This window comes from Patella vulgata, chromosome 9, assembly GCF_932274485.2.
Source record: "Patella vulgata chromosome 9, xgPatVulg1.2, whole genome shotgun sequence".
NCBI classification, from domain to species: domain Eukaryota; kingdom Metazoa; phylum Mollusca; class Gastropoda; family Patellidae; genus Patella; species Patella vulgata.
Genome location: NC_065887.2, coordinates 18,156,077 through 18,176,777, shown reverse-complemented (window position 1 = coordinate 18,176,777; position 20,701 = coordinate 18,156,077). Strand labels below are relative to the sequence as shown.

The following is a 20,701-nucleotide window of genomic DNA, read 5'->3' as shown; positions in this document are numbered from 1 at the left end:
TAACTAAATCTTTGCAAAATGTGTAAAATATGCAAAATATTTAAATTGATTTTAAATTTATGATCGGTAACTATTTGCTTTTAACAAAACAAAAGCCCAGATCTTGCAAACCAAGGACCATTGCTATGTGCATCAGTATAGCAGTGATACTATTGGCAACTACAACCACTTGTTCATAACAGAGCGCATAGCAAAAAACCCCTCTTATAATTCCTTCACACACTGCTACACATCCCATTAATTATTCAACTCTTTAACCTCCATGTGAAAACCGTGGGTATTTAGTTACAAGTTTGTACTTTATTTGATATAATAATAGGCAGTTATTTGAAACTATCATCATAGTATTAATAGTAATCTAGTAACATAATCCCTTTATTGATAAAACAAATTAATAAAAGAATACATCCTATCTTTTATTAATCTGTCTTGAATTGAAATATGAGCATCAGATGCTCATACCAAATGAAATATAAACCATACATTTGTGAGAGCTTTGAAGCATTCAGAATGAAAAATAACAAATCAGTCCCAATAACCACCTAGAGGTTCATTCACCGTTTTCTTTTCCCCCAGTTTAATGATTGTTACTATATATAGATCCTTTGTCTTGTTTATAGTTAATAAAGCTCCTACCTGAGATAGTGTGTATTCAGTTTAAATCACACCTGGTCTGCGTCCGACTAATCCTGATCACAATTACACAACCACTGTTCAACGTTCCAAGAATACATGATAACAGTCTTATCATCTACAAATCCTTGCAACCCTGACTTCACCGTGGACATGCTTAACGTCAATCACACCAACTCGGCAGGCCAGAGCTAATAAACCATCAAAATACTTGCTCAACCGTGAACGAGCCAACCAACATAGCAAGCAGCCAGCCAGTCAGTCCTCGGATATGACTGGGACTATAATGCTCCACCACGCGCATTGACAAAAGCACGCACGTGAAAATCTCTCATGACATCATTAACGTTTTTTACAATCAGCACGCACATGACAAAAGATTCTCTTGCATTTGGTTGCCATGGTAACATAACGGCACATGTTAGTCTCCTGTCCGCAACAAAAATTTGATTTGATTTGCAGAAAAGATTAGACAGAAATCGTGACCTAGTATTGGTAAAAATAGTTTGATCGTTTCCACAATAAACTAACAACTTCTGCTTTATTAATTAATCAATCTCCGGCTATTTTAATGCAGACTAATTAATTCGAAGTCTATTTTGTCAGCATGCAATATGTTACATAATCTATGGCCTTCAGGCTTATCATGTACATGATGTATATCTATACACGTTCAGAGTTCTAATATGCCTGTTAATTAAATTAATTTCTAAATGAAATGAATAATTTAATATGCTTATGTATATCTTTTTTTTATATAGTACATGTATTTGCAATGACGTTGTTGAAGTGGTAATTTCTATTGAATTTCAGTCTGAATTTACCTAGTTACTTTACATACTAAACTTAACAATTATTGACAATTGTTTAACTAGTACAAAAGAAATATATAGTATTTGCAAAGTGGCATAATTTTTATTGAATTTTTGCCTAAATTTCGTTAGTTACTTTTCACACAAAACTCAACAATTATCATCGACAATTGTTTAAATACAAAAGGAATGGTGTTGAATACCAGACTTTAACAATCAATTTCAGAATACCATACAATGCAAAGGAGGAGAATTTTGATCCGACAGCCATGTTTACACTTACCAGTACTCATGGGTTTCTATAAAGTGCAGAACCATGTCTACATAGAAAAACAGGTTGGAAAAATCATGAGGTTCTTCTCAGACCAATCTGCCATTACCTCTGTATAAGATGACTGACCTTTATATATGTTGAAATTCCTTCTAGATGTCACGTCATGCGGTGTCGATCATTGGCTCAATAGTTTGTGCAATTTTTACACATGATGCACTGGTCTAGGTGGGATGGTGCCTTTTAATCATTTTATATACTTATTTACAATAAATAGGAAATATTTTTTTATCCAGATATACTTCAAACACCTTTATTTATTTTTCTATTACTTCAAAAAAATATTGGGAGCTCATTAACCCACACCGATGTCATCCTTCTCAGTGATATTAGAGGCCTAGGAAATATTCACTGCTGATCAGTGTGGGACCAGACAACACTTTCCTTGTTTACACAACAGGCACCGGCACTAACAAACAATCAAACTAGAAAAATCAAAATCTTCTTCTGCGCCCATACTGAGATTTGAAGGTAGGACATTTTAGTCACGAAACCAGTGCCCTTACAGCTAAAAGGAGCTAAATCGCTAATATTTGGCACCTAGAAATTGACACAAATGGGTCGCAACGCATCATATAATAATGTAATATGATTGTATATAAACTGATTTACATTCAATCATTTCTGTTTTGACTTTAATTTCAAATCACTCATGTTCATCAAAATATGCCAGGAGTCTCAATGGAATGGCAATCTCTATAGCATCTGGTTATTCCAGTCTACACCAATAGTATATATAGTATGTCTTGTGGAATATGTCTAGCCTATTCTTCGAGTCCCTTGTTACAAATGGTGTTGAAATGCATTATGGTTCACGATTCGTGTACCAATGGTAAAATGTTTATTTTGTCTTAAATATTGGATATCAGAAGCCCATCTTTTCCCGGTAAGATCACAACATCAATGTTGATTTAAATTGACAAATAATTCATGTTTTCAATGTCGAAAACTTTGGAATTTGGATGATACTGAGTTAGAGACTAAACTACGGAGGACCAGTCACTTCAAAGAACAGAATCTTTGAGAGAGTTTAACCATATGCTGATATTTGACTTTTATTTGGAATATGAGATGAATTAGGGAATATGATTTGAAGATTGGATCTTGAAAAATCTCAATGCATTTACAGTTACACCTCCTTCCAACAATTCTCTGATCAGAACCAAATGATGTTTTATGACTAGTATGTTTAGGCTCAGAACTGAAATACAATAATGCCATATTGCGAATATCTCCAATAACACAGACCCATAAATATAAATAATACATGCAATATGCTTTCATGGTAATATCAATTTGGTTTATGCAAAGCTTGATGGCACCAATAACGAGCAGCAATAAAGGGGATGCATTCGATTTGCAATTCACAGTTTCCTCCTGGTGCAATTTTAAAAAAATGAGTATAACTAGTAATAAATTGGTAATGAAGGCTGTTATCAGGTTAGAGTATTGAAGAATGAGAGAAGATTGAAGCGAGACAGATCAGTTCTATATTTATTAAGGCACCTTGATTTATGAGTTGAAATCATTGATTTTACAATCATTTTTACATTTACATTCATACCTCCCTGATTATTTGTCGAATTTATCTTAAAAATAATTTCTATAAGAGGAATGTTAACTATTTCTGGAATTAGATTGTAAGAATAGTTTATTGAAGAAATTGTCACAAGTTTATAACTAATTCCTATTGATTTTAGAGGAATTTGTGAATTGGGGTTAATGACTGGCAATAACACATATTCTGAAAGCAAGACATTTAAAAGAGTCTCATATTCCCTAATTTTGTATTTGAATCATGTGAATCATATTAACCTTTGCTCAGATATTGATACGAGTGCAACCAATGATCTCTCTAATTTTTGTTAGTCAACATGCACCAATTTTATTCCTGTGACATCAGTATGTGCGCAAGATATTTTTAGAAATGTAAACTTGAAATAGTTTCAAGATAATTTTGCCACAGTCTTTATCTCATGCTTAATAAAACTGTATTGCTCTAAAAATACCGAGTTATTTGACCCTTTTTAAGTAATGCGGCTTAAAATTTGTGTGCACATTAATTTCTTTAGTACAGTCATTGCAAAAATTGTTTGCACACAAACATCTGTAAAGTTTAAAAGGAACAGTGAGTGTAGCAATCTGTCAAGAGTTCCCAAAATATGCAATGCAAAAATAAAATGGCAATCAAATTTGTAAAGTTAGACCATCATCTTTGAAGTTTAATTAGTGTCATTGCGATTGACTATAACAAGTATTGTTCTAAAATATCATCTGTTCCAGCCAATTGTGGACAACTGGTGGATAGACAAATATGGCTAACAGGAATACATATTACAGTGTGGGCAGATAAAAAATAGATATCATAGCAAATATAAAGTTCTAAGTTTATCCTATAAAGGGGGGAGAGAGAGAGAGAGAGAAATGGGGTTTGAAGTCCGTTGGACATTAACTATGTCATTTCGGGACAAACACACGGTTCAATTTTATTTCAATAAATTGCTTGCGCGCAGCGGTCTTTCGCAGTGGGAGGTAACCTGAGGACCCAGAGAAAACTCACGAGGTTGGACAAGCGACCCATCTCCTTGCAACGTACAACTGGGGCATCGAAACCACGTCAGTTGACTCAATGACAGACCGTATAATATAATGCTCAGACTATCCAACCCTGCCATCCTATAAAGGATTTTGGAAAATAATATATATAAATTTATAATGTATTTTATGTTGAAAGGATTATTCTGAAAGATAAAAAGGTTTGGTCTGGAACCTAATATTAACAGTAAGCATATTACACACTAGGCTAAGTTTAGTTTGTGCATATATATGATTCACTGGATAATAGTGGATAAATGTGATCTGTGTCAGATGATAAACTACCTACTAAAATAGAATGAACCACCAATACCCATTATTTATCTTATTGTCCTATTTATCAAATAAATCTGTCATATTTAACTTCAACCAATCTCTCTGACAACCCTTACAACTTGTCTCCATTGCTTGCTGGCTTCTTACAAACTACCCACACTTCCTGCTCTTTTCCTTTCTATCAAAGAAAGTAGATAAAAAGTAGGAAACATTCTAATTAAGTATCCGGACACTTGACCACCAAAAGGAAATGACTCAATTTTTGATGGTCTTAGTTCAGATTATCAAATAAGCAAAATTTAAGTAAAAGTCAGTGAGACTTGAAATAAATATTTCCGAAAGCTTGGTGATTTCATTTGTATTGAATAAGAGTGGTAACTAATTTATTCTGATTTCATAGCAGTTCTTTTTCCCATGTTCCCTCTTGTTCGTGGTGATTCTTTTTTTTTTTCATTTTGGTATATTAATAGTAAAATTTTCGGAAATTTTGCGAATATTCATGATTTGAGGTAGAAAGATCAGGACGTAAACCAGACACTAAAAAGAAAATCACTTACAAAAATGTCACAGCCTATAACTACTCCTTTGACTTCGCATAGAGACAGTCAAACCACTTTCAAATTTTTATCAGATAATTGTGACATGTTTGGCTCTTTGTGGTTATATAAAGATTAAGATGATGGATCTATAGTGAAAAATGGAAAAATGTTAGCATCTCTTTCTTATTTATCACTTCCTTAATTTAACGTTTAGTGTGTATATGTGAGCATGGGGTCAGGGTGGGTGACACACCCCTACTTGCCAGGACTATACAGTGCATTCGAAACTCATGGTTAGCCCCAAATCAATTCTTTTGATTTGATATATGCGTTTGTTGTTATTTGCAATTTCTGTTTATATTGTGTGTCTTGTCCGCAGGTTTGTCTTGTGGATTTGATTATATGTGGTGCAATCCTCCTGCTTTTACTATTTGGGTGGATGGGAGATTAATGCTGGAGACAACCTAATAACCCCCTCCTCTAGCTATGCTACCATTGAAGCTTGAATTAAGTCTTTTCACAACCCTACTGATGAGATTAAAGAAGTTATTTAAGCAATGTTGATTTAATCTGAAGTGGCCTTATGTTTTACTAAATTCTCCATTATGATTCAACTACTGCCCCAGGGTCAGGACAAAACCTTTTACAAACAATTATATCTTTCACTTCAAACATTACAGCATTCAACATTATCGTGTCAAGTGAAAAACCTACATAAAAGGGTGAAATCTTTTATTACATTCCGAGATCTTTATTCACAAATCTTTAAAAGACAAATACAGTCTCAAGTTTTTTTCTATAGGTGTAATCATACACATAATTACAAGCATGCTTGAAAAAAAAAGAGAGGCTGAAGAGTAGCCTAGTAATTACTAAGATTGGCCTGATGTCAATTACATACATTAGCAATGCTCCAGGATCCTTCTGTAGATAGTTCACAATACGTCAATGGCGTAATATTTTCATGTGTTACATGCTTAACACGACAAACTGAACTTAAGTAAAAAATAAATCAACTGCACAAGACATGGTAGTTTATCTAGAACAACGGATGACACTCCTCAAATATTTTCATGAATACCATGACACCTGATCTAAAATATAAACAAACACTGGGTATGTTTACTTCATCTAGAACATCAGATACCACTTCACAAATATTTGGGAAGTTTGGACAGCAAATAATTTTTATTTCACTTGTGTATAAACAAACTTGAACAGATATTTTTTTTTAACAAAAGAGATGCTCTATTAATACCACATAACCCAAGCTAACATTTATTTGGTGTAATATTTTGCACAGATCAACAATCATGTGATCACAAAAGATGAAGACAAATGGAATAATGGATCCTGTCTTAATGTATGGATTTTCTCCAAACAAAAACCTCACACCACCTCTCATTATTACATAATTCCTTCCAATCGATGGCGTTCATTTTTCCACGTCCAGCGATTAGACAGCGTCAGATGCATTTTTTCACATGAAGCCAAAATCAATTATTGCATGCTGTGTGCAAACTGTTAGCTTGCAGACACACAGCAATCTTAACTGTCTGGAAATTCCAATTCACTAATAAAAAGAAAATGGATTTCCTCCCGTTAAAACATTAGTAAAAAGGTTTTCTGTTTGTGTCGTGAAGTGTTCGTTTTCAGTGTCAATAAACAGTATCTGCAAGTTTTCAAAAATTCATTTGTCAATTATAAATGCAGTTTCTATTATAAGGTTATTTTGCATCGAAAGGAACAAAACCTATAGTATGCAATTAGTTTTGTATTTTTTGTAAATTGAGACAAGAAAAGAATACAAAGATACAACCAAAGCCATTAGCTCATCTTTAATATTAAATGTTGTTAACCCTATAGGATATTATCAAATGGAGCCGCAGAGGCTCAGTGAGTAAGGTGCTGGGTCGTTAACTTGGAGGTCCCAGGTTCCATCCCCATGTTGGCCCCAAAAAATTGTCAGGATTTTCCAGCGTGGTTTCTCTTCATTAGTTTTGCAAGATGGAGATCTTGGCCAGGAACTGTGTAGTTGTTCCAATTGGACAAAAAAACCTGAGGTCATGTGTACACTTTGGCATGCATGTAACAGAACATAAGACAGTTGGAATTCGATATAAGAAAAGGCAGTAGCATCGCTGGTCAGATGGTGCAGAAAAATTAATCATAAAACCCCATTTCAGTATCTTTTTCATACAGACCAGAACTTTTTTCATGAAAATATTTTATACTCAGTCTTTAGAAGTCTTTACAAATAAGTATATATTTTTAAAATATATACTAAAGTCCAAAAGAAAGTATACACTGTGCATTTTGTGCAGCATCAACCAAAGTCGTTTTCCATGGTATACAGTATTTGGGTAGAATGTCAATTTGTTTCACATTTTTACTTCGCTTAGAAATGTTGAGTTTGGACGCAAGAGACAAACTCAGTAATGCTTTATCAAATGTTTTTAATCTAAACAAAACTTAGTCATACTTTTAGTGTGTATACTTTCTTTTGGACATCAGTATATGTGAACAGTCTTGTTTGTTGTGTCTTATATCATAAACGATAAATGAATAAAAATATAACTGAAAGCAATCTTATCAGATTCTGATAACCATTAGTAACAGTACGTGTGTCCAAATTTATTCTCTTAATACAATATTTCTGCAAAACCCATTTAGAATTAAATCTAACGACTTTCTACTACCAATAATATAACGTTGATTTACCCATCATTAATTTATAGTATCAACTTGTCGAACAATGAACAGTATTTATTTTTCTTGAGGCGTCACTTTCCCCATAGAAATCGGTATTATTTGTCTAAGTTAGTATTGCTATATAAAAATATACCCTGAAGAACAATTTTGTAATAAGCCAACATGGAATCTGATTGTTAATAATTGATTGAAAAGAATAAAACGTCTAGTCGTCCAATTCCAACGTCAAGGGTTCTTTTATAAGTGCATACCAAATTGTACACAGAATCTTGTAGCCCGTTCAGACGCTTAAGTTGAACTGGTTTAAAAAACCCAGGGATCATTAAACCAGTTTAACTTAAGCGTCTGAACGCAAATGTGGGGCAAATAAACCAGTTTAAAAAACCCAGCTCGCAACCTGTCTTCGAAAAGGCTTTTTATTTTAAACTGGTTACATTCCTGTGAAAATATCGGGGTCAGACAGTGCCAATGTTATCGAAAGCGTGCAAGAACCGAATAAAGAATATGAAGCTACCCATGCGTAGTTAACTCTAACCTCCGACCGAAGAAGGCTGAATAATTAAACTGGTTTGGCTTATAGTACGTGTGAAGGCAACACGATGCTGTCTTAAAAAACCCAGCGATTATGAACTGGTTTAAAAATAAGCATCTGAACTGAATGGGCTATTAGTTTTTCACCACATCCGAATGACTAGACACTGATTGCTGGCAGGTCCTCCATCCTGCACCCCCGACAAGTGGAAAGCAGGCTGGACAGTAAAAATCCAGGATCGAACCTAAACTGATCAGTTGTAAATATTAACTTGGCCACTACTATCACTGAAAGGGATGACATCAGTCACAGTTAATAAGCTCTCAATATTAACTTGTTTTCTTCTGCAAATTAAATTCTAAAACAATTTAAAAATTATTAAGACAAAATATAAATGTGTTGGAAGTATATCTGGATAAAAAATATTTCCTATTTAGTGTAAATGGGTACCGTATATAAAATAGTACCAGAAGGTGTCAAATGGTAAAAGGCATCAATTCTGCTTGGATCAGTTTGTGTTATTACATCCGATTTAAACAATGCACATGGTTTTGGGGCGGTTTGATTTGATTTCACACGTAGACCTATACTGCTCCTGAACTTAAAAGTCAGTCAACTTCCTCAGATAGAAACCCAGGACCTGCTGGTTATGAGTTAGTACCTTACACACTCAGCCACAATATGGCTCCATGAATGACTGAACTCAAAGTACCATTTCCTAAAACAAAATGACCATATCACAGAACATGATAACTATTTGCAATGAAATATGTTCCAGATTTGACAAATATCCTCCTTCTGACATTATGGTGTATATTTCAATTATTTGTCAACAAACAGTCTTCAACACACTAAAATACTTGGTAGAGAAGTGTGCTACCCCCAAATGACACCACACAAATAGACTAAACACATCAAGCTTAGACAAAAAACTTCAAAATAAAGTCAAATGACATTATAAAGACAAACATCAAAGGCCTGTAGTTCAGAGTGGCTGCCATCTCGGATTACCTGTTATTAGTCTGGTAACACACTATAGGTCAGACTCACACCTGGTGAAATGTGTGACAGTTTAATTAATCAGGTTTCAGTATGAAAGGTCAAAGTGTTTAGATAAACAATCAATACACTGATAGGTAATTAGAGTTGTATTTAAACTATAGATTTATGGATGCTATCAGGACATTTACTATTTATCAGATCCATGACCAGCTTTCTAAACATGTCAGTAGGCCCTTAAACCCCAGTTCATTTCCTAAACATGTCAATTCATCAGTACATCTGTTTCTTGAACAATGATAGCGATGACGATGATGATGATGATGATGATGATTGATACTATGATCATCTGATTATAGTAATACTGATCATCATGAAAAGGACAATGATGAGACCATTCAACTATTACTCTGAGATTTAAACAATGAAAATCTGTTTGGGAAGAATTGAAAACTAAGTAATAGTTTTTAATTAAATTAAAAGTTTTACTACGCCTGACAAATGAGCACTGAGCTTGTCTAGACAACATTTCATTTGTCAGCAACACAGACACAACCTCTTATAAACTGGGCTTGATCATTCCAAAGGTTCTTCAACATGGATTTCAACCTGGAATATTGTAATGTAGTCCTGTGCCCTTATAACCGTGACCCTTGAATGTATCTGACCTATTAAGATTTTATTTATTAACACAAACCATAAAATATCAAATTTTTGCTTCATTAAGTCCAAAATAATCCATTCATGCAATATTTGATTTACTCAAGTATGACATGTGACTGTTTGACTGAGATTACCTTAATTACAAAAAAAAACCAAAACAATAAAAAACAAAGAGCTATCAATCTTTCATTCAGTCCTCTAATCAAAATATTTCATACAATAGCACCAATTTTTCTTTAATTAAAAAAACAACAATTCCTTGATTCCACTATTGACAATCGGGACATTTTTATATTGTGTTCGTTCATCTAACCGTGAGAATCTAACTTCCTATTGAACATTATCGCAAAGAATCAATTTACACTAATGAGAATAGAAACAGAATAATTTGGTTGAATAAGTACGAATTATTTCTAAATTCTGTGGGTTTTTATGAAATAGTGATTATAAGTATGATTTACATCTCGATAATCATAATTAAATTACCAATGGAAGACAATTATAGTTATTTTTATAAAATAGAACAAGCGTGATCAAATGTGTCAAGCCATGGTTCTAATTCACAGTCATTACCAGGTTAATAGTAAATCAAATATAGAAGTTATCTTCAGCCAAAGGCTGTTTGCAAAAAACAAATGCTGAGCTCTTAATACTACCTTCCCTTTTACAAAATGTAATAAGACCTTCCTTTTTTCAAAATCCTATTTTTATTCTTTGCTCCAATCTCAGATAAATGACGAAGTACAAATGTAAGCTTTGATATGCAACTTCTTCATTTAATATTTTCAAAGTGAAAATCTGAATTGAATATTATAAGATAAGCCTACCTCACTTTGTGACCTCTCGCTCTTCATTCTAGCCAATTCTCGCTGTAATTTTGCAATGGTTCTTTTCGAAGCTGATTTTTCTTCAGACATATGGCGTAGATCCTCAACTTTACTGTCATGTCCATCCTGAAATGAAAAAAAATATTAGATTTTATCAAATGCAACTTTTCACTATCCACTCATAGCTTTTAGTGAATATCCATGCATATGTGATATTTTTTGCAACAAGAAAACCACAGTATAATGTGATCCCGGCAAGGTACCCTGGTACACAGCAACAATGACTTTTGTTCAGTGAAATGACTGATCACATTAATAGTTCTATCAATTTTTTATGTGTTTTAATACAACTTTTATTTCATCGTTGATGAAATTTTTCGTTGATATAAATTATGACATGCGATATTTTGACTATCTACAGCAGATATAAGGAATTTATTTATATTTTGTGGTATACCAGCATACAGTGGAATTGGTATGTACCTCAAGCTATCATTGACTACCAAGTTACAGTAACAAATCCCATGATGGTCTCCAATGTATAATTACAATAGCAAAATTTTCATCAAAACTTTAAAATGCAAATTTCATCCAAATAATAGATGTTTGTCAACAAATGACATACAAATGTAAACAAAATGTCACTATTTATCTTTTAGATCTAGTGACTTCAACTTACCACCCTTAGATCAGAGTAAAATATACATTATTTTGATGTACAATGCAGCATAACATGTATACCCCTATATAGGGGTGGTCTATGATGTAATAGATTATATTTATGTCAGATGTAAACCTAAGTGTATTTGTAGGTGTGGGATGGTAATGGTAGGGATTAACACAATATAAAAGGTGTGCTAAATAAAGGTTATTAATTTATCAGTATAATTTGTGTACTTAATTCTCAGTTTAATATGTGAAGATTAAATAAAATATTCTGGCAATGATTTGCTCGTAATAACACAATTTCTTGTGAAATCTGAACATCCTACTTCAATTGGAAGGCTAAGTACACGTAAATTCAAACATGTGTAAGTACCATTACTTATGTTCTTGAAACAGGCCCCTGTACACAATATACAACTGTTCCATCCATGTTCAACCCATTTGTATATTGACATGATGTTAAAACTCTTACCAGTTTAGTAAGACAATCTTGTCCCCAAACCATATTTCACAGTAATTTTTAAATATTCTAAATCCGGTATACTTTCTAGGAAACTTGATACCTTATCTAATAGTATAATGAATTGTGACGTTTTATGCATGAAGCAAGCAAGGTATACTCGGTATGTACCCTTTCATTTCCCATTTGTAACAAATTTGGCTGTATTTTTTTTTATTTAAACCTACTGGGCCTTCAGGGTTATCTATAAGTAGAGATATTTAATTGCAGAGTATGCAGTGCACAATCTTTAAGGAATATGTGAGACATATTGTATAACTATACTAGTAAGGGCAGGAGGACCGCCCTACACACAAACAAAAATCTACAAGATAAACCTGCGGGCAAGACAGAATATAGTCACTGGAAAAAATAAACAAATATCAAATCAAGTGATTTGTGAATATTTGCACATTAATCATATGCGCTGAGCTGGTCAATTTGAATAATGTCATAGATCAAAGGATTATAAGTAATATTAAATAAAAATATATATTCTATTGTAATTATTTCTCAGATATGTGACCGCATTCTTTGTTTTGTTTGTGTTGGTGTCAATCTATATTTTAATTCCATAAATCAGGTCACATCTGTTACAAGGTTCTGATTAAAACCACAAAAAAATCTGTGTTATAAAATGTTCAACTAACTAGAAAATGAATCCCTTTTGTTTACCGGTAATAATAAAACAAAAATTGCTTTTGTGGAATGTTTATTAAGCAATCATATATTAGTATATGTAATGTTTAATATTTGGTTTCACAGTCAAATAATTCATTGATGCATCTAATTTGAGTAATCTTGGCGAGTCTTGACTGACTGGACATGAAATTGACTAATTGAAAAACTTACCTGTCAGTCAATTTCAGTGCCATAAATTAGAAAAGTATTTAATACTATTTAAGCTTAAAACACCAACAAATACAAATACATTTTTAGTTTTAACATGTAAAAACACTTAAAAACATTTTTAAAAATTGTGATAGAGTTAAAAATTATCACATTATCTTGAAAAATGTATCTTGCTAATCTGTAGTAATCAAAGTATGTCAAAAATGTTACCAGCTTGCAAATATTATAAAGAAAAAGCCCTGTTCTGAAATCAACATTTCTTCCATTAGCTCTCTGTTCCAGAAAAACTGTTATAAAAGGACAAATTTCAATATTACTGTACAATGTACTCCATTCCATAATAAGCTAGGTTGCTTTTCCACTGATGTCACTTTCTTAGATTAAGTTGTATTTTCTCTCCTCAAGTTAAGAGTATTATAGACGAGTAAGGAAAAAAAACAGATTAAGAGACATCTGATCCAGTTCAGGAGTTTTATTGCCGCGATCCTTTTCCTTCATCTGGCCATATATACCATTACAGGAGGTAAAAAATAAAACCTCAACTATGAGATCAAAGCGAACAATTCCACCACGTTAGAATCAGAATCGAGAAATATTTTATTTTAAAGCTACCATCGAAATCTTTTTTTTTTAAAGACAATTTACGTATATTTGAAATTAAATCTATTTTCTGGTAGAGATTCAATGGCAATAAAATCAATTCTTTTTCCAGATAAAAGATATTTTCAGAGAGTTAAAGTCTGAATGGCTTTAGTGTTTCAAGAATCCTATCACTATTTATGGGAAAACTTTTCTAGTGAACTTAAATTTCTTCTATAATAATTTCTGAAAAATTTGACAGGTCTGAATCAAAACATGAATGAATGAAAGAACAAATATTTAAGTACATTGAAAGGGCTCTGATCACTATGGATTTGCAAAAAAAGAATATTAAGTTGTGCAAGTAAACTGGGACTGTATTCATGAAAACCTATACTAAAATATGTTAAGGATGCAACCCTTAATTGGCTAAGAGCTGCAATCTTACTAAAAAATTTGAGCTCCTGGCCAATAAAAAAGCTGCATCCTTAACTTATTTTAGTTTAAGATATCTTGAATAAGGCTCTGGTGTAAACAGCCACCTGGTTCGTGTTCATTCATAGCAATAAATCATTCAATTACAATGCAAGACACTGTTTGTTGTTCACAGGTAGATTAATCAGTTATTAATTAAAACAGGGATTAACACCCTTGTAAAGAGACATTATCATGTGTATGTTACATGGTCAATGAGGCTTGAGATATTCTTGATGGTGTTCACGCAACTAAAGTTTAACATTTGAAGTGAGTCAACCACAAAATCTTCTATTATAAGTGAAATGGTATTCACACAACACCTTCATTCATTAATGAAATCGGGATGAACATCTTACTTTTCTATACCAACAAGCTAATAAGATGGGCTTACACCATTCAGTGCAGTGCGCTGTCATGGAAATTTTGGCCAGATATTGAGGATACGGCCTACCCTTATTTCAAGATACCATAGCTATTTTGTGTACCATCCAAATGATTAGACTCTTTGCCTTGTTAGGCCCTCCATCCTGTGCCAACGAAACCAGGCAAGAAAATCCTTAGGAACTTTCTCAGCAAACACAAGAATTGAACCTGCGACGGGGGCGCCTTGATTCCTTTAATAAAATAAACCAAGTAACGTAATACTACAAGTAGGCTTTGCAGGTAAGTTCTGGAAGGAAGTGCTTCCGAATCTGCACTAATTGTTCTAACATTCTAAACCTTATCCCTTATCAATGAACGTGCTACACAGTTAATGCAAGAACAGGAGAGATATCTAGCTATAATTACATCTGTACATTCAATTACGTTTATAAGCCTATTATCTTCAAGCCTCAATGAACCAGAAGGCCAATAATTATTTTCCTTATTTATATTTACCATTAACTAAAATATTGGCGGAAAAGTCTTCTTTAGATTAAATCTAGATGATTAACCAAAAAAGGTAGGTAAGATGTACCGGTTATCGTGAGTTTGATGTTTAGGAATAGGAATGAATTATCCTTCAGGCGTTCAGTGATAATAAAGATGGCAGTGTAAAATCAATAGAATGTGAAATTTAGATGGTCATAACCTTTGCTAAGATTGATCAATTTTAACAATCTTTTTACTTAATCTATATTTTTTGTTTATGGTCTGAAAGTTTTATGCTTATGGTCTTAGTTTTAATAGAATATTTTTTATGGTCTTGTGCTCTTTATATTCATACATTAAAATAATTTACTGACAACTAAATCCAAATCCTAAGTGGATATATTGCTATTACGCACATGGAGATATACAGGTCATTACCAATTTTTTAATTAAAACACAAAGTAAGCTAAAATAATCTTAGTTACAAATAAATTATCAGGGCATACATTGCTTGTAGTGTCCCTTTAATCCAAATCTGTCATTTTGTGTCAAAACCCTGACAACTCACATAATCATTATACCTGCTGAGCCCCTTTGTGCCACATTTAAACAATCCCTGCCGATTATTCACCTTAATATTGACAATGGCTTCACTCAAGTACGCATAATTTGTCCTTTCTAGTTGCGTAAATAGTGAAGTTAGGTTTAATTCATGGATTTGGAGTAAAGTTGATGCAGAATGACCTCTAGACATAATCTGACAAAACAACACCGTCACATAAATATTACATACCTACTAGTTGAAATATAACAATACACATAATAGTCACTCCCATCAAGAAATAAATGCAATTAATTCTGAATGTCATATTCAAAATAACCCTAGGCACACCTAATTACTGAAAATTCAAGCACTCTATTTCTTGGTCAGTATTTTTGAGTGTCTCACAATATGTTTTGAAAATCAATAGATGGCTTTCGGCACATTTGTCTCAAATTTTGTGTACACTTTAATTTGAAGATGCATGATGGAAGTGTTATGGTGAAATCATGTCGCATCAAAGTCAAACTTAATTTTTTATTTTTTTACCACTGTTAAATTAGTATTAATGCAGACCTAATAAAGTGCAACTTCTCAATTTGGCAATTAAAATAGCCAAATTAAAACCAAGCAAGAATTAAACTGAAGTGATGAAGTGATACCTATACCACCTTATCTAATCTGATTTGAGTGTGGATTGCTGGTAATGAGGAGGATTTCTACTTGAGTTTTCAAATTCCAGGTGTTAAGTAATCTCCCTCAATGTAGCTTTAAAAGGTCCAAATCATCGATCCAGTTAGCTATTTGACAAATATGGCAAGGATATCACTTTCCATTAAGTTAGGTAGTTCACATAATTGACATAAATATTATTGCACTTTAAATTTAAATCATATATAAAATATAATGTAAAATATGAAATGAAATGGGGTTTAGCGTCCTACTGTTCTGCTCCGAACTGGGCTAATAAAGACGGGCATATGTCATACAGTGTGCCATGAGGGACAGCGGCACTACGGCCTACTCTTATAACGAATTCCAACAATTCCAACTGTCAAGGGATCTTTTACGTGCACGCCAATGTGTACACGGGACCTTGGTTTTTCATTCCATCCGAATGACTAGACAGCTGTCCTTGTCAGGCTCTCCGTCCTGCATCAATGACAAGGGGGAACTATGCTGGAAAATCTGGATGAACTTTTTTGGCCAATGCAGGGATCGACCACCCGACCTCCAGACTAGCGAGTCAGCGTCCTACCCACTTAGCCACCGTGACCCCTGTAAAATATGAACCTGTCCATTAATCTCAAACAATAAATTCCACTCATTTCAAGTAATCTGTGCAGTTTTATGTATTTGCTTGGGCCAAGTAGCATTGATTATAGACAAATTAAATTATTTGATTAGGTGTTTGTGTGTATGGGGGTAAGGACAGATGTTACATGATTTAATTCCGTATAATGTAAACAAGATTATTAGATTACTTATCTTAATCCATATAATACTGATTGAGTTTTCTATAAATAAAATACTTAATATGTCAGATGTCAAGTAAAATTGTCATTTATCTATATGGTATATAAAGCTAGTTGATAACATTTGAGTCATGATAAATGTCAATAATTTGTCAGTGTCGCCCAGACGTTAAGTATGTTATCTAATAATAATGTTAAATGTGTCACTCTCATTAATTACTGCCATCGGTTTTGGTATCAACTAATTGGAATTAAACATTTGTTTTGGCTTGCATCTAAGTTTACGAACATGTCCCTTACTGATAATTACCTGAAAATAATTTACATTATTTTTTTCAAGAATTCTGAAATTCGTGGTCTAATAGAACATATTTGAAGAAATGGTAGTAATATTTAAAATCTATAATACTGGCAGTATTCAGTCTGACTCAATGAGAGACTTTATCATCTAAAGTGCATGCCTTAGTCCATTCGGCTTCACAACCAGCTTGATCATTACGATACTCATTATTGAGTTTTGGTATTGTGGTGCTTAGTTTATTAAGCCTTTATTGGCTTTATGTACAAATCTATATAAAACAAGACTTGTTAACTGTGTTCAAGAAGTTGTATCAGATGTTTTGTTAGAAACATTAAGCGTACCCTCCTTGGTACAGTACACACAGCATCTGCACAACTCTAATAAACCTAATTAAAGTGGAAGCGGACCTTTCCATAGAATCAGACATAATATTGCTAGTGTCTAAATAAACAACCAAATTTTAAAGACAAAGAATTCAGACTTACCCTGGACAAAAACAATGGCCACACATCACTCTCATTATCTAACTGATCTAATTCCTCTAAATCCATTGTTTATATATTTCATATATTTCATCCCATGTCCATAGATAATTTTATCTCACATATTAATTCCATGTAGAAAACTGATGACTCCACCAGAGCATGATAAGCCTTGACACTTTTAAATCCATAAATCAAAATGTGAGGAATAAATATTAGGAATAAATATTACTTAATTCAAACACTTTTCCTCTTAATATAAACTGTTCTTCCTTTTAAACCCAATGATCATCACTTTAATTTCAACATCTCCAAGGTTAAGTAGATGTAAAATGTGACTTGAAGACCCATGAAATAACACCTTTCAAACAGAGTGCAATTACTTCACTGTATACTATTTAATCTTATTTATATACAAAAGCACACGTATAATAGCTTAAAATCTTATACTTAAATACTCAAGTTATAGCCTAGTTAGCATGAATAATGTAATCATATACAATTTTTTTTTTAAGAAAAAAAAAACACATGTTGAAATTCTTGACATTAATACATGGTGGTATATTAGGTTCATAATCTTTGATATTAGTACATCCTTTTCCTTGAACAGAACTTGTTTATGCCCTGGAGTCCTTGATAAACATTCTTGTGTCTATCTAATAACTTTCTTTTTATTACTATTATTACATGGTCTACTTATCTAGTAAACTAGTAGTCTTATTAATACTGAAAGTCATAACAATAGGTGAAAATATATATACTTCAAAGTCCAGGTCTGTCTCCATCAGTAAACTTACAAATACAGTTTTTGCAAGTGTCCATAAATCGCAAATCAGATGAGTTGTTCTATATCAAAAACTATTTCTATTGACAAACTCAATTTCCAGACAACTGTACACATATCTGATCGAGTACCCATTAAAATGCAGATCGGGCGGGTCTCACAAACTATTTATTCATATACTCCATGCTATCTGTATATATGTAGGTAAATAGTACTGACTATAAATATACATATCTATTATAGGTACACATGTATATATATCTACACTACTTGAAAGCTATAAAGTACAATAAGTGAAGGACTGTCCATAACATAATTTCACCTGTATGAAAAATCATACTAATCCTGTCTCCAACATCGTAGGTGGGTAAAAACACTGCTCCCATTTATTAAATCATATTAGAAATAATCTAATCTGTGATAATCCATAATTAACATAGCATTGCTAAGTCACAGGATAATTTTCTACACTTCTCCTTGGTGATAAAACCTTCACATCTGTCCATAAATATTGTCGATAAAAAATCTTATTCTGTTTTCATGTCGATAAAAAATCACAAAGACCACATACAAATAAACTAATCCTTCGGAAATATACACCTTCTAATTATAAGCTACAAGTGCATGTTAATGACATAAGTGTAGTATCTACTTGATACATGTCTAATTTAATCAAAAGAAATCTACACTTATCAGCTGGAAAAATATATACAGTCCTATATATAATGTGATATCCAGATTGTTAGAGTTACACACGTAAGTACTGACTAAATTTGTCAAATCTAAAATAATTTCATCTAATGATATCTCTTATATCCATTAATGTTATTTATGAAAATATTCCAGCACAGTCACATAAATTTCTTCTAGTAAGTAAAAAGTTCATCAGTCAACTAAAAGTAGTGGTTACATTAAAAGACAGTCACACTACACTAAACCTTTAAAGTAAATCACATTCCCAATAATAATCCTATCTTTAAGTATATCATTAGCATGGCCGTGAAGTAAGTCACAGTAACATACTCTGGTAGGTATATATATATATACATATAAAAAACTCCTGTTTCATACATGTGTATACAACATGAAGAAGTCACTTGAGTATAACAGATTATCTGGCCAGCTGATATACACCGATATTTTACCTACATATATAAACTTTTGACAGATAAACATATATGTTGTACAGTGTATTTATGTACTACTCATATCACAATACATAACTTCAAGTAAGAAAACAAAAGGCCCAATGGCCTTAAGGCACAATTTACATTAATCAGTAAAATGACAGAAAACAAAGAATTCTGCAAGAGGTCAGTTGAAGGAAGGGATAATTAAAGGTAATCTACTATGATTAAGGTGGATTTGAGTGGAAATGGCTAAATATTAGCCTGAGGAAATGAAAGAATAACAGTTAATAAAAGGCAACTAGATATATATCTGACAATCTTTCCTGTATTTAAAATAAAAATAAGTTCTTCTGTTGACAAATAGTTCATTTAACAACCTTGAGAGTAGATTGTTTATTTTATTTTCATATCATTTTGAGTCAGGAAAAGAAAACAAGATCTTACAAATTAAAATATTACACCACTGAGCCAAAGATACAAGTATATGCATAAATAGGGAATTACAAATTTAAGTTTAATAGTACATGCACTTTACAATGGAAAAAATGTAAAAGAAAAACAAGTATCAGGTGTTGGTTATTAAGTATGTCAAAGACAGAAATGGTTTAACATCCTACTTTTCTGCACCAACTGGGCTAATGAAGACTGGCATACACCATGCAGTGCCCTATTATGGAATTTTGCCTGGGCAGTGGTGCTATGGCTACCCTTATGAATTCAAGACCTCGGTTTTTCGCGCAATCAGAACGACTAGACACTGTTCCTTGCCAGGAAAGACAGAAAGTATTCCCCTATTTTCCTATCCATAGGGGGATCACGGTAGCTAAGTGGGTAAGACGCTGGCTCGCTAGCCTGGAGGTCGGGTGTTCGATCCCTGCATTGGCCGAGAAGATTCATCCAGATTTTCCGGTGTGGTTCCCCCTTGTCAGTGATGCAGGATGGAGGGCCTGACAAGGACAGCTGTCTAGTCGTTCGGATGGTACGAAAAACCGAGGTCCCATGTACACATTGGCGTGCATGTAAAAGATCCCTTGACAGTTGGAATTCGATATAAGAGTAGGCCGCAGTGCCGCTGTCCGGGCAAAATTTCCCTCATAGTACATTGTATGGCGTATGCCCGTCTTCATTAGCCCAGTTCGGAGCA

The 20,701-nt window shown here is 33.1% G+C and overlaps 1 protein-coding gene across 4 annotated transcripts in view; it reads right to left on the bottom strand.

The window, feature by feature from the left end:
* LOC126831974 (uncharacterized) overlaps positions 1-20,701 on the bottom strand; it is a 101,459-nt gene that overhangs the window by 61,208 nt on the left and 19,550 nt on the right. For 2 of the 4 annotated variants that reach the window (XM_050562633.2, XM_050562635.2), the window contains exon 4: positions 10,920-11,045. In XM_050562633.2, the coding sequence (XP_050418590.2) occupies positions 10,920-11,045 (126 nt within the window). Of the gene's footprint in view, positions 1-636; positions 794-10,919; positions 11,046-17,646; positions 17,762-20,701 lie in introns of those variants that run through there. The other 2 variants (XM_050562634.2, XM_050562637.2) reach the window with 2 other exon arrangements.